This window comes from Rissa tridactyla, chromosome 6 (assembly GCF_028500815.1).
Source record: "Rissa tridactyla isolate bRisTri1 chromosome 6, bRisTri1.patW.cur.20221130, whole genome shotgun sequence".
In the NCBI taxonomy this organism is placed as follows: domain Eukaryota; kingdom Metazoa; phylum Chordata; class Aves; order Charadriiformes; family Laridae; genus Rissa; species Rissa tridactyla.
The window spans coordinates 1,420,483-1,433,864 of record NC_071471.1 but is presented as its reverse complement, the minus strand read 5'-3'; the positions used below and the strand labels follow the sequence as shown (position 1 = coordinate 1,433,864).

Below are 13,382 nucleotides of genomic sequence, written 5' to 3'. Positions count from 1 at the left end.
CTAATTGCAAAACCGTTATCTTCCAGAGCGGGGAACAGATGGTTTGAAAACAAAAAGAGCATTAGAAATGTAAATTTTGTTAACGGCACCGCCACAGACGTAATCGCTGACAATACTCACGACTTAGCCAAGGTTTACGTGTTCAAAACGCGTCGAAAGTAGCGTCGGCTCCCGATAGCACCAGGATGAATTAGGAAGGAGCGTGCTGCTGCCCCGGGCCGGGCAGGGGAAGCGCTCGCACCCTGCGCCCGCCGCACTGGAGGTGGGTGGATTCTCTTGGCTCCGCTCCCGCTGCTCTCACGGAGGCCCAGGGCAAAAAGCCTCCCTGACTTCATAAAGTCAAAGGCAAGCTCTGTAAAAGCCCGGAGCTTTTTTTTCCGAGCTGCCCGGACGGGGCGGGGGGGCAGAGCAGGGGCCAGGCTCCCCGGCGGGGCACCCCAGCCGCGGGAGCGCCGGGAACCCGCCGCAGGGCCGAAACCAAACCCTGGCTCTCGCCTCTGCGCTCTCAGCCCCCCAGACGGTGCCTGCGCACCCCTGGCGCGGGGGAGGCGTTTTCTTTTGGGCAGGGCCGCTAGAAGAAACCGAACCGCCGCTGGGTTCCGCCGCTGGGTTCCGCCGCCGGCTCCCCCGGCGTCCCCCCGGCTGCGGAGGCCGCGCTAGGCCGGGGAACCCCTCGCTGCGTTAGGGACGGTGCAATACAAAAAGCTCCGTTTCGACTCAATAGAGTATTAATGGTGCCGTTTCAAAATAAGCGCGGTGTTTTCAGGCAAATAGAATTGTTTGGACGCGTTGCCTTGGAGGGAAGGTAGCAGGGGGCAAACCCCGCAGAACTGCAAGTAATAGCAGCCTCTAATCAAGCGTTACGATCTGCTCCTGGCCCACGGAAACCTAATTGGACTGGGCAAGAAGAACAGAGCGACGGCCAAGAGCACTGTTAGGGGCAAGAGAAAAGTACCGATTTAAAGAAAAGGTAAAATAATCAAAAGCTTCCCAGTAGTTTTTCATAGTGGAACCACCCCATGCCAGCGCAATCTGCTGCTGCCTAAACCACCGACACCTGCTCAGGCAGATACTTACATCTTTAAATACAGCTTTAAGTTGTAATAGTGTAAGGGATAGGAAATTCCTGCTGAAATTACTGGGATCAGACTCTAAAATGCCAAGAAATAATTAACTGCCTAGGACTAAAACCCCACTCTTAAATGTTCCACACATCTCTGTTTTCATATCCAGAGGTTCTGACTCCTTGCTGGTACGCTACACCACGCTCATGTCTCCTGTCATGCTTTTCCTTTCCACAGCGATTTGCATCCTGAGATGTTTGTAAGCTTTCCCACACATGGCACGTATGCACAGTCCCGGTTATCTTTGTTGACAGCTGATTAACAAATACATTTTGCTTCAGATTAGAATTTAGCCCTTTGAATCCAACCCACGGGTTTCTGGTCAGCTGCTCCAGTCCTTTCACAGGTAGCTTCCTTTTCTAAATGCTTCTTTCTCCCTGAATGACCAAACGCCCTAACTGCTGGCTCCTATTAAATTATGCTCTTTTTCCAAGGTTAGCAATATGAATAAGTAAACAGTGGTAATCCACGGTGAGTCACTCCTGCCAGTCTCCTCACCTGGCACGCGTTGGTAGGCAGTCTGACACACCTTTTCTTTCCTCCGGGGCGTTCTTGCCGTGGTTTGGTAAACTCTGCTCCTTCCCAGACCTGTGTTCAGCACATCAGAGTGTCCGTGTCCCTCTGGTTGCTGCTGAAGCACTGGAAGACCCATCCTGGCAGGCATTCAGCACATATCCCCTCCTCGAGCACCGCGGCAGCCCTTGCCACACGGAGCTTTAAGCAAGGTCAAGCACCTGGGTGATGGTGTAAAAGCTGCCGTGTGGGCAGACTTGAGCTGGCTCCCTTGTGACTTAGTTCATATGAAGATCATGCCCTGACAAGGTCAGGCAAAGCGGGAGGGAGGACGAGAGGGGTGTTTCTGGCTCATCTTCCACCTGATTCTGCTACCGTGTTCCAGGAGAGAAGCCAGAGAGGAGAAATGGGCTGGGACTCCACAGACCGTGTCTGCCATCACCAGAGAAGAAGGGCCCACGTCCATGGTGACAGCTGACCAGCTGTCACTGGTGGAGGTGGGAGAGTGTGTGGGGACACGGTGACAGAGGAATGGCTGGCAGATGATGGAGGGGCTCAGGTACCAGGGGGGCCCACTGCAGCTCTCGGAACGCTTCAAGCAGCTCTGGGTGCAGGGCTGAAAAGCCCCAGTGTGATCAGACAGGGAAATATTCTTCAAGTATGACTCTAAAAATCAGCCTGCTGCTAACCACAGGCCACCAGGATGTTGTGGCAGGGCGGTTACAGCCGGACACAGAGGCAGAAATGGGCAAGGGAATCTGCGGCAACGGGAGTTTCCCCCCAGAACTCGGCATCACCTGAAACAGCAGCCGTCCCAGTGTCCCCCAAGCCAACGCAAGCGGGGTCGTAGCTCCCGGGGCGAGCCAGAAGCCTCTGCTCAGCAGGAAGGTGTAAAAAGCTGCCAAATCATGGGGAACACAAACACACAACCGGGCTTTTGTTTGTGCCTCCTAAAGGCAGTCCAACAGAAACAACAATTTCTGCACTTTATGTGGCTTCTTCTGAAAACAGAACACAAGGGCAAGTTCTTGAATCAAAGATGCTACTGTGTGAGCAGAGACATCTCAGGAGAGAGGCTTTTGCTTTCTTAGCGCGAAATTTGAAATAGGGGGAAAGCAAATGCGTGATTTAACCTCTTATTCAATAGATTTAGTGTTGTTTGATTAGGCCATAGGGACTGGAAAGCAAAGGTGAGAGAGGGGCTGATTTTCTTTCACTTCACACTTGAACCGGAGCTGCTGATTTAGTGCTGCTGATCCCACATGGTAGAATAGAGAGGAGAACTGCACCCAACAGCTGTTTTTACAAAGAGAGACATAAGCTACAATATTTAAACACGGAATTTGAACTCTGCAGAATTACAGGATAATTCTGTATCAAGGATTTCTCTTTATCTCCAAACCCAGGGATATTTGCAACATATAGACTATTTTATGCTTCTTGGATTTCAAAGGTCTGCATTCTTCCAAGACTGTTTATCCTATTTTGCATAATGATTTCACCACAATATTTTCCTGCTCAGCATCTGAATTTTAGGGTAACAACATATTCCTTAGTGGTGTCATTTACTCAAGCTCTAAATGCTGGCTGTTAAACAGAAAATAATTCAGTGGACTTATAATCACATTTACACTCGTACGATGCTTTTCAGCCCAACCTGTTTGTAAGTTGGGGGCTCACCCCTTGGAAGTATCACGTGTTCATAATTCCCATTGAAATCCTGGGGATGTGGCGGTGCCCAACACCTCTCACTACTGGGCTGTGTAGGGTTCCTCCAAATCTGTATTTCATACAGCACCTTGCTGAAAAAAGAAGGTTCAGCACGTACCCTGGAAAGGCAGCAAATGCTGGATGGAGCATTCAGTGGAAGCAGGAGGTACCTTTGACCACAGAGAAGAGGACAGACGTTCCCTTCTCACGCCTCTTCCATTCCCCATGCGAAACACAGGGTCTCATTCAAGCAGTTTTGTCAGACTATGAAAACGGTAGCAACCCACCAAACCAGTTTTTTTCTTATTAGTAGAGGCTCTGTACGAGTGCTATATAAACAAGCACCTTTTGTTAGGTTGCAGGAAACAGAGCTAACAGTCACGCTGAGCGGGGGGCGGGGGGGGCAGGACATGACTGGAGTTCTCGGGGTTGCGGAACGTAGCCGCTGACAGCCACGGGAGGCGAAGAGACATCCATCTGGCCAAAGTCAGCCCTGCCCGTCGGCTTTGGGCTTTCTCATTAACTGAGCTCAGCCTGCTTTCAAACAGCTAACCCTCCCCGCTTCGTCCCGCTGGGGACAACCCCACATGGCCGTGAACTATGAACGAGCAAAGGAATCCACCTCACGGCGTCTTATGGAGCTGGTGGGGTTTCACCAGGTGAGGAAGGCGGTGGTCTGAAGGGAGTAAGCCTGCTGCAGGGTGCAGAGAAAAGCGAGATAAGGCAGGAACAGGATGTACTGTCTGCGCTCCGAACCGTCTGCCGGGACACCGGGCTCTCCTTGTTTACAGTGGGGGGTGGCTGGGATACATCACGCTGCTGCTACAGATTTGTCTGATATGGAAAGCATGTTAAACATTTGGATTGCTGACTTTTTTTTTAACCAGGGTTTAAAATACATTGGTAAAACACTGGCAACAGATCTCTTCCTGTCAGTAAAGCAGGTAAAGGTCCAGATTTGAGAATACACACTTGTTAGCTGTGGCTTAATTAGGGAATATCTGCTTACCTGAGTTTCCCTCATTCACAAAAGCAATCAGAGGGAAAGGATAGGAGTAAATCTGTACATCCTGCAGGATGAGACCATAGATATTCATACAAACATGCAAAAGGATTTACTTACTCTTTTCAAAAAGCATCGGGCAAGAAGCTCAGGGTTTTCAATGCAATTTTCTATCTCCTTAAGGAAAATCCTGAGAGGGAGAAAGGAAAGCAAACAGTGAGGTGACATCCCCCTCGCGCTGTGTGCTAGCTCCTCTGTAAACCCAGCTAAAGCCTATGGGTTTGTAGTAAGAGGATTCGGTGGGGAAAGTAACGGCTCTGACACACAAAGACATATATTATAATATGTAGAAAAATGGGATGTGGTTCACAGCCGATTTCCAGACTCACCAATAGGATCATGTTTTCATCTGCTCACAAGCATTTGATACATCTGGTTCCTCTGGCTGTTGGGATCGGTTTCCAAACACCTGCTTCCCATTTGGTTATGAGGATTTTTCAGAACAGCCAGAAAAGACAGAAAAGCTCTGTCAGATGCAGTTGCTTAACTGGCAAGCGGTGAAAACACGGGATGTAGCCCAAAGGCTTCTGCAGTGCCAGTCAACGCGCTGAGCCGCTAGGGACAGAACGCCCAGGCTTGCAAAGGGAGGGGAATGTCATTCTCCCAATGGAAGACACACATTCTTTCCAAATAATACATAAACTGGAAAAGAATTTTTCTACTATGTATTAACTACTCTGGCACAATATTTAAACTTGCAAAAGAGGGATTTTTTAATTTATTTTGTTCAACTGATTGTTACATCTTACGGGCAATTATTATCCAAAAGAATTCCTGAATTCTCACTTTGGTGACAGCCAGTTTTACTTAGTCAAGGCTAGGAAAAGCAGGAAATTTACAGAAGTAGCCCTGAGCCTTGTGAGGATCGAAAAGAGGTTCGTCGTGTTCATAATTGGTATTCTGTAGTTAGGGGCATTAGATTACTGTGTCCACAGTCTGGAAAGCTTTATGATCACGTGAAGGATAAAATTCCCAAGAAAACTGCTATCAATTATATCATGTCTTCTGATGTGATAACAGAAATATAGGACACACAAGCTGAACACTAAGAAAACTTCCTCACAGAGGAGTTTTGCCAGAGAAGGAGCATCAGGACTTAGTCCCGTGACGTCTACCAGTGCACCAAGGGAGGTGGTAAAATACTCGCCACGAGGGACATTCAGGCTGGGTAATGCCAGGGGAAATCACTAGTAAATGCACAAAAGGGTATAATCTTTCAGAAAAAAAAAAAAAAAAGATGAAACGGATGATCTCGGAGGTGTTCTCCACACATGGGTTTTGCAGGACACTCAGAGGCACAGCGGGGACGCCTTTTCCTGCCTGTTTGTGTGCGTGACAAAGCGCCCCACAAAAGGCAGCGGGAATGACAGCAGCACCCGAGGGCGCAGGACAACCGCGGCTCCCACGTGCCTGTTGTGGAATTCGTAGATTTCTGGGAGGTTCCCAAAAAGAATTTCCTTCTTGTTCTGGAGTGACGATGGAATCAGATGTACTAAACTGGGATTGTCCATTTCTGAAGCATACCCCTGCAGAGGAGAGCGGAAAATAAAGCCAGGCTGTATTTACCAGGGCAGAAGAACTGTGTCGGAGACACTGAAAAGCCCCAAAGCCATGTCCCTTTTGTTCTCAACAGAGCCGCTCCACGCCAGCTTCTTTGTTGCTCCCACGAATTTCTCATGCTTCTAATTTTCCCCAGAGCATTTACCCCCAATAGCTGTGCAAACACATTTTTAACCACAAATGGACAGATTACTGGATTAACAAACAAGATGAATTGATGTCCCTAGGATTCAAAAGCCATTTTGGTTGTATAGGGATGGAAACTGCTACGTTTGATAGACACATATCTTCCTGCTACACTGCGAAAGGGTTAGTTTGGATTTCTTTGTTGAACTGTGGTATTTGGCTTGATTATTTGGTTGTTTCTTGTAGAAACTGGATTGTGTTTCTCCAATAAAAACTTTGAGAGAAGAACATTGTGAGCACGGATTTTAAACTCGAGAGTAATATATCACCTATCGGAGCTGTCAGCTCCCACAGATCAAATCCAAAAGAAGCGACCACATGGCTGTAAAAAGAAACTACCCAAATACAAGCATGGTTGAACCCCACGGGCCGGAGACCCCGGACTCCACACACACGGGCTATGCTGGTATCCTTTGACTTTCAAAAGCTCAAGAGTTATATTTGCAGTCTAAGCTGCTCTTTTCTGTGTTCAGACACTGCACGGGACAACAAACAAGAGGGGGAAGATGGCCTTCTCTTTCCTCAATCATTTTCCAAACCCACATTCACAGAAATTTCGTGTCTGGCCCCGTGGAAATCAAGGGTGCTGTTTCTGAAGCCTATTGATGGTATTTTGAAAAGGCACTTAGTAACTATTCCTCTGTCCGCAACTCTGAGAACCACGCAACTTCTATCATTCTGTGGGCTGGGGTCAGAAAAGGTGCCTCTTCCTTTAAGTCCTGAGGAAAGATGTTCAAAAGGCCCTCCTCAGGCCCATCCCCAGGCTGAGCCATCTCCGTGCTCTGAGGAGGTGGGAGGTGGGAGCCCTGCGGGGCTCCACTCGCCCAGAAGGACCCGCGCCCGCAGCGTGACTTAGAGGGGAAGCGCCAGAAGTCATTACAGAAGAATTTCTTACCTCTATTATACTTTGAAGTTCTTCTACGTAAACCCGTTCTGTTTCTATCAGCTCGTTGATTATGTGGCTAAAAAAGAAGAAAGGTGGAAAGTTATGGTGTTTACCAACAGTTTAAATAAGCGCACATGAAAGAAAAACTGGTTTTCCTTGTCTGTTCCTCTTTATGCCTCTGACTATGCAAAAAAAATCCCTCCTGTGACATCTCTGAAGGTCATTTCTCCCTTCTTCAACATTGTGCCTTGTTGACAAGCTTAAAAGTCCTAAACATCCCTTGGACTATTATTTTTTCAACTCATTTTAAATGTCATCTTGGTGGCTTCTGTTATTTTTATACCTACAAATCTGAATGAAAAGATTAAAAATGCCCCAGAAGGCAAACAAAAAAGGTTTCCTCTTCTAATAATAACTAACAATAAAAGGGGATTATATTTCACAAGGCTATGTTACATTTCTGTTTTGCTTTCTTTTATAAAATAAACAGAATCAGTGATTAGGGTTCCTTTCTTTAACACATTGTGAAAACAGGCAACAGGATGATGTCAGAAGTCCAAAAACACGGAAGTAAATTCGAGTAAAATATTTATACTGTATTTTGGGGGTTTCGTTTCTAATACTAGTTCAACGTTTCTAGGTAACTTGGAGACATATATCTTGAAGATGCCTGATTTATTCCACAGAAATATAAATGTAACCAATTAATTTTTGGACAAATAACTAACTAGATTTTAAAATAAAATTGCATGAAATCCCTCAACTTTTTTATGCATCTGTCGTCTCATATTCTCAAGGAAATGTTCTCTTTAATATTCTTATGAACAAAGTTTTCAGGATGGCTCTTCCAGAGGTTTGAGCAGCTTGTCCGAGTAGAAGGGACTAATGCCTGGTGTTCCTCTGCTGGTCCGTGCTCCGCAAGAGCCCGTCAGCACGCGGCCACGCCAGGCAAACGCCAGCAGCAGGACACCAGGGAGCGGTGTCCAGAGGAGATGGAGCACGGCAGCCGTGAGCAGCACAACCCGAGGCTAGCGAACTTGGGCAGCTGTTGGCATCGCTACCAGCACGTGCAGTTCCCCAGTCCTCCCTGTCGACAGGTTAGGGTAAGGATGAAATCAGTGGTGGTTGGAAAGAAGAAAAATACCTTGCACTTGGAGACCCTTCTACCTCAGGAGCTACCTGCCGCTTTACACGTACAATCAGTACCATTAACCCCAGGTTTTCCCCTGGAAATGTACTCGCCCAGCACGCCGCTGGCCAGCCAAAGACATCGTGGTGTGTCTGGAGGGTAACCTCCAGAGTAAATGCTACAGGAACTGTGGTTTTTTGGCAAAAATACAGATTTCCGGTATTTCGGTAAAAAGCTCTCCAAGAGACTGGAGGAGACAGACAGAAGTCTGCTCCTCTGCTGCCTCATGCCAGAAGCTCGAGGCATCTCCAGGCTGCTTTCTAGAGGAAAATATAACGACAGGAAAGTGAAATCTATCACTCCTGCTGGGAAGCTTGCTCTGACTATGTCTGGTTACCTGGTTTTTATATATCACATGACAGTCATCTGTCAGCCATCAGCCCTTTACATCAAGAACCACACTTACACCGTTGCGTTCCCTGTAAGGGGATTTTGTCATCCTCGCCATTTGTCATCCTCAGCACTCCTGATAAAGCCTTTAAATGGTGTGGCCAGGCATTTGAAAGTAAAATACTCACATTTCAGGCTGTTTGCAATGCAAAAGCACCGACTGAAACCTTACTAGGTTACTAAAATAGATTCATTGGTTTGCTTCAGACTTACCCAGTCTTTTTCAAGGCAATCTGGTTTTGCAGGCCAGGTGGGGACCACTTACTCTGCTCTCGTAGGCTATTGCTTTATGGGCCACCACTTGAGAAACATTACAAATAATGAGAAAACTAGACCTTGCCTTTAACCGACCCATAACGTTTCAAAATTTGTTATAAAATAACTAGGATTTCATCTTGCCTTAATGCCTGAAGTAAAGACAAAAGCGCAGAGTGTCTGCCACAAGGCAGGGAAGTGGGTCAGGGCTGTACCTGGCACACTCCGGGGTACTGACTCCAATTAGTCAACCTCCGCATTGATCTCAAATCCAGATAGTTACGCACAGGAGAGCCGCATCTAGCAATAGGGGAAAATGACATCACCCTTCATGACTAAGTGATACTATTGAACAAACACAGGTGCAAAGGGAACCTGCGGTACTGCGCGTGCTCCCAGAAAGCCAAGCCGTGTTGGACTCTAACCCACGCGAGAGCTCTGTCCAAGTTTTCCTGAATTTGTACGCCTTTGAGCTGGATTACTGCTCATGAGACAGACAGATATATGCCACTTTAATGCACCTTCATGAGAATTGCACAGTCAATGGCCTAAGTGGCCATTTGTCAAAAAAAGTCTTTTACAAACATTAGCACTTGCTTTTACAGCTGACTGAAACAAATAAGCTTGTATGGTTAACTGTGCCTTTCCTTTTAACAGCTATTGAAGTTACTGCACAGACCAGAAGCAAAGGGGGCCAAGAGATTGCTGCTGTTCCAGCATCGCTGCCACTTGCAGCGCTGAAAAGATCATGAGGACAACACACAACTTGTTCCTGGAGTCAAAAACTTCATCTGGCTACAAAACTGAACTAACGCACCTCATCACGCTCAAGCCACTAATGGTTATTAAGCTACAACACCAACTCCAGTGGCAGAAACTTGTTGAATCAGACAGATGTTTGGTGGTCACCATCTGCTTCAAACTAAGTAGTTCAAATTACATTTGTCACTCTGGCTATCGGCTTCAGCGGAAAAAATTGGAGCCTGGGTTGTCCGGGTAGGCAGCTAATAGTAGAGACAATAAAACAGATATGTGCAAGTATAATTTCCTCTGCAAACTTCATATTTGCATTGGGACGAGAGTGTGCCCATAGAAACGGTGCCTACATCCTACCTGTGCACACAGTGGGGTCTTTGCAATGATACACAGAAATACTGTGACTCTTAGCACTCTTCAGAGCCAACGGGCGGTTAAATTGTCGGTTCCCTTGGTAGAGCTAAGAATGACTGCTCCACGCTTATTTCATGGAGAACAGGTTTGACACTGAAAAGGTTGTTCTATCAGTTTTAAGTTTTGAAATATCATCTTTAACTTCAGCTCTCACCTAAATTTATTTTAAGAAAACCTCAAATTCTGGGTTTTATTTCTGTTCTCCAGATCCAGAAGACCTAAAATTTCATGTTGCAGCAACTGGCACTTCATGAGGTTTATTTAATGCTCACAATTCACTTTTCCAAAGAGCTGCTGAACTGTTTAAAAAAACTGTAACAGAGCAGGTGTGACAAAATCATCAGAGAAATGTAATGTTTTTAAGTTTTGAATTAATCTTTAATTTTAAGTTCATCTTACTGTTGAAAGATGCTTATTTACCTGCAAACGAGACACAGACCTTCCAGATGTTATTTAGTCTGTTACTTAACAGATTACATCAGGACTGGCTCTGAAGCAAACCCAGCACTTAGCTGACAATTATACCTGAAAAGCAAATTATTAGTCCATGGGTTTCCTAGTAACTGCCATAAACAAACACCAGCATGGTGCCCATCAAAAGCACAACTCAAAGTAATCCCATAGGTAGGACAGAGGCCCTTAGGATGTTATTTAGCTTAGTTCTGTATGTGTAGCTATACTAAGGTTTTTAGTTCCTAACTAACCCCTTCCCTCCTTGTACAGGTGGTGTGAGCCATTTCTCATCTCGGTTTCAATGACAAGGAAACAGACAAGACCATGACGGTATTCCTCCAGCTCCGGGCTGGGGCTCAAGAGCTTCATAGCTCTAACCCATGCGTCTGTACGTAAAGGGTAGTCATTTCCCGATACCTCTCCACGGTGAGATAGCAGGATTTGCTGCCTAAATAAGACTTTCACTCCTCAGGTTTTTTGGTGGGTTGGTTGTTGTTGTTATTGTTTGTTTTTAACCATAGTCTTCTTCCAACCACAAATTGTGTCCACATGAAAAAAGAGGAGTTTGCCCAAACATCCAGCGTTCTGTCAGATCAGCACGCGTGCTGTCGAGCTGTTTGTACACTTGCCTCTTGGTACCCAAGGCCACCCCATCTCTGGGATTGCCCCTGTGGAAGGCAGAGCTGTGTGCCCAAGCCTCCCACTGTCCCCACGGCACGATGCCCCTCAGGCTCCTGCAAAGAGCTGGTGGGTGCAAATTCTACCCCCGAGGCTGCCGCTGCCTGAAAGTGCTGCATGATATAACCCATCCGTCTCTCTCTGTGCCCATCCCACAGTCTCCAGGTGTTATCTTACAGGATTACAGCACTATTCTTCCAAAAGCGTTATTCTGCATTTCTGTCTCGAACAGGGCTGGTGCTACAGCAGCCTCCGGGAGTGCTCGGCGCAAAGCCCCGGGTGAAGAGCCTGCCTTAGCTCCAGCGCTCCCCCAGGAACGCCTCCGACTTGCTCTCCAGGTAATACCCGCAGCAGCAGAATCTCAAACATTGAAGGCTGTTGCACATGAATCACTCTCTTGTCAAACTGTTAACAATATAAAGGTCAATTCCACAGACCTTAGAACTGCCCTGACGAAGATGCAATTTAAGCGCAGTAAATAAAGAGCGACATACGTGTGTCTTGCTGCTGCAGGGAAGAGCAGTGAGAGGGAACGGAGGAGACACTTCTACGCACGCTGTGTGAGCATGCTAGGCTGGTGAGTGGCGAAGTGGAGAGCTCGGTATATGGCACAAGGGATTTATTGACATTGGAGGTAGTCTAACGGCCTAGAAAGCCGGCAGTGACATCATCTGATTTACACCAAGCCAGGCGGGTGAAATGCGCAATGTTCTCTCTCCCAGGCCGTCGGGGGCAGCGAGGGTAACGGCACGCGCCTGCTGCCAGCGCCGTGTTGAAGGAAAATATGATGAAGCCGCGGACAGGACGATCGTCAGAGGCAGTTCTCCCAGCGCTCTCTTCCCTTGCATGCTCTCGACAAGCACGACTAGGTTATAACTCATTTCTGGTGACCAGCTCCATCGTAAGCCCCTTCGTCCAACATTTGAATAAAGCTAATATTGCAAATGCAAACATACATTGTTTCTAAAGAGAAAGGGCATTGGACTGTAGATAAGAAATTAAGACAAATGCCGCTAATCCGTTGTCTTTCTAACTGCTAAGGAGAACGTACCAGGGCTCACCCTCATGTTTCTGTCAATACTATCAGAAATTAAAAGGTGAAACAAGGAAGGAATGAAAAAGCGTATCAAAAAAATGAAGAACATAAGATAATCAATGGCAGACCAGAGATACAGGCCCTTACTATGTTTAGTTTTATACTTAACTCACAGCCCCTTCAGTCTCTCTTTCTGTCTGCGTCCATGTCCAGAGTACACAGCAACATTTCATACCAATTTCTACCCACTCCCAAGTGCTTTTCTGCAGCTCCAGCGCTGCCCCACACCCTGCCCCACACCAGCCTCAGTCACCGCGGCTCCCTTGGAGAGTCAGCGCGGACGGATCTGCCACCCCCTGCTTTTGTGCTTGCTGGCCCCTCACAGAGAAACGTGAAAACAGGAGATGGAGCCGGGAGGGACACTCCGAATCTTGCCCGTGGTGCCAAGGGCCTGTTCGTGGTTTGGCCGGACAGCGTAAGAACCTGCATCCTATAAACGGGCGTGTTGCAGTCGGCTGTGTCCGAGAGGGACAGCCGCAAAGGTGCCCGAGGACAACAAAACTGCGAGTTGGTGGAAGTTTATGGGCAGCTCTCACAAGGATAGTTCCTCGCCAGGATCCTTCCCAAGTAAGCAGGAAGCTCAGCACAGACGGGGAAGGTTTTGGCATCTGACCCAAAGGTCTCAGGTTGCCATGGAGTCTGCGAAATCCGTAAGACCCTATCCGTAGGCATCCTTGTTGCCAGGAAACCTTCACTCCACTAGAGTGTACTTGCTCCTTCCCCAAAGAAACAAAAAGACTCACCAAATTAGAAGAGTTCCAGAGGTGGCATATTCTGGTCCCTATCATACCTGACCCACTAGCTCTCCTGGTGTGGAAATCGTGCCGTGAAACGCTGCTCAGGAGGGCAGGGGCAGCTTTCCCTCTGCAGAGGGATTTCCCGTGTGTCCTAGCAGAGGGCTCGGCCACCACTGACCCGGCAAAGCCCTGGATGGCAGGGCTGTCGCTGCTACCGCACCTTGGCAGAAGCAGGATGTGGCTGCGGCAGGGAGAGGTCACACACAGCCCCATGGATGGGATGTTGTCAGATGTTCCTCCAGCAAAGGAAACTTCTTCTTACGGGAAACAGTTAAAATGCCTGAACTAGCTCACATTTCTCTGAATTATTGA

General features: G+C 47.4%; 1 protein-coding gene across 6 annotated transcripts in view; it reads right to left on the bottom strand.

Moving 5' to 3' along the window:
• The window catches only part of MCF2L2 (MCF.2 cell line derived transforming sequence-like 2), a 152,998-nt gene that overhangs the window by 40,753 nt on the left and 98,863 nt on the right, over positions 1-13,382 (bottom strand). For all 6 annotated transcript variants that reach the window (XM_054205522.1, XM_054205524.1, XM_054205527.1 and 3 more), the window contains exons 16-18: positions 7,052-7,118; positions 5,821-5,936; positions 4,471-4,540 (exon numbers count right to left, since the gene is read on the bottom strand). In XM_054205522.1, coding sequence (XP_054061497.1) covers positions 4,471-4,540; positions 5,821-5,936; positions 7,052-7,118 — 253 coding nt within the window. The remainder of the gene's footprint in view (positions 1-4,470; positions 4,541-5,820; positions 5,937-7,051; positions 7,119-13,382) is intronic.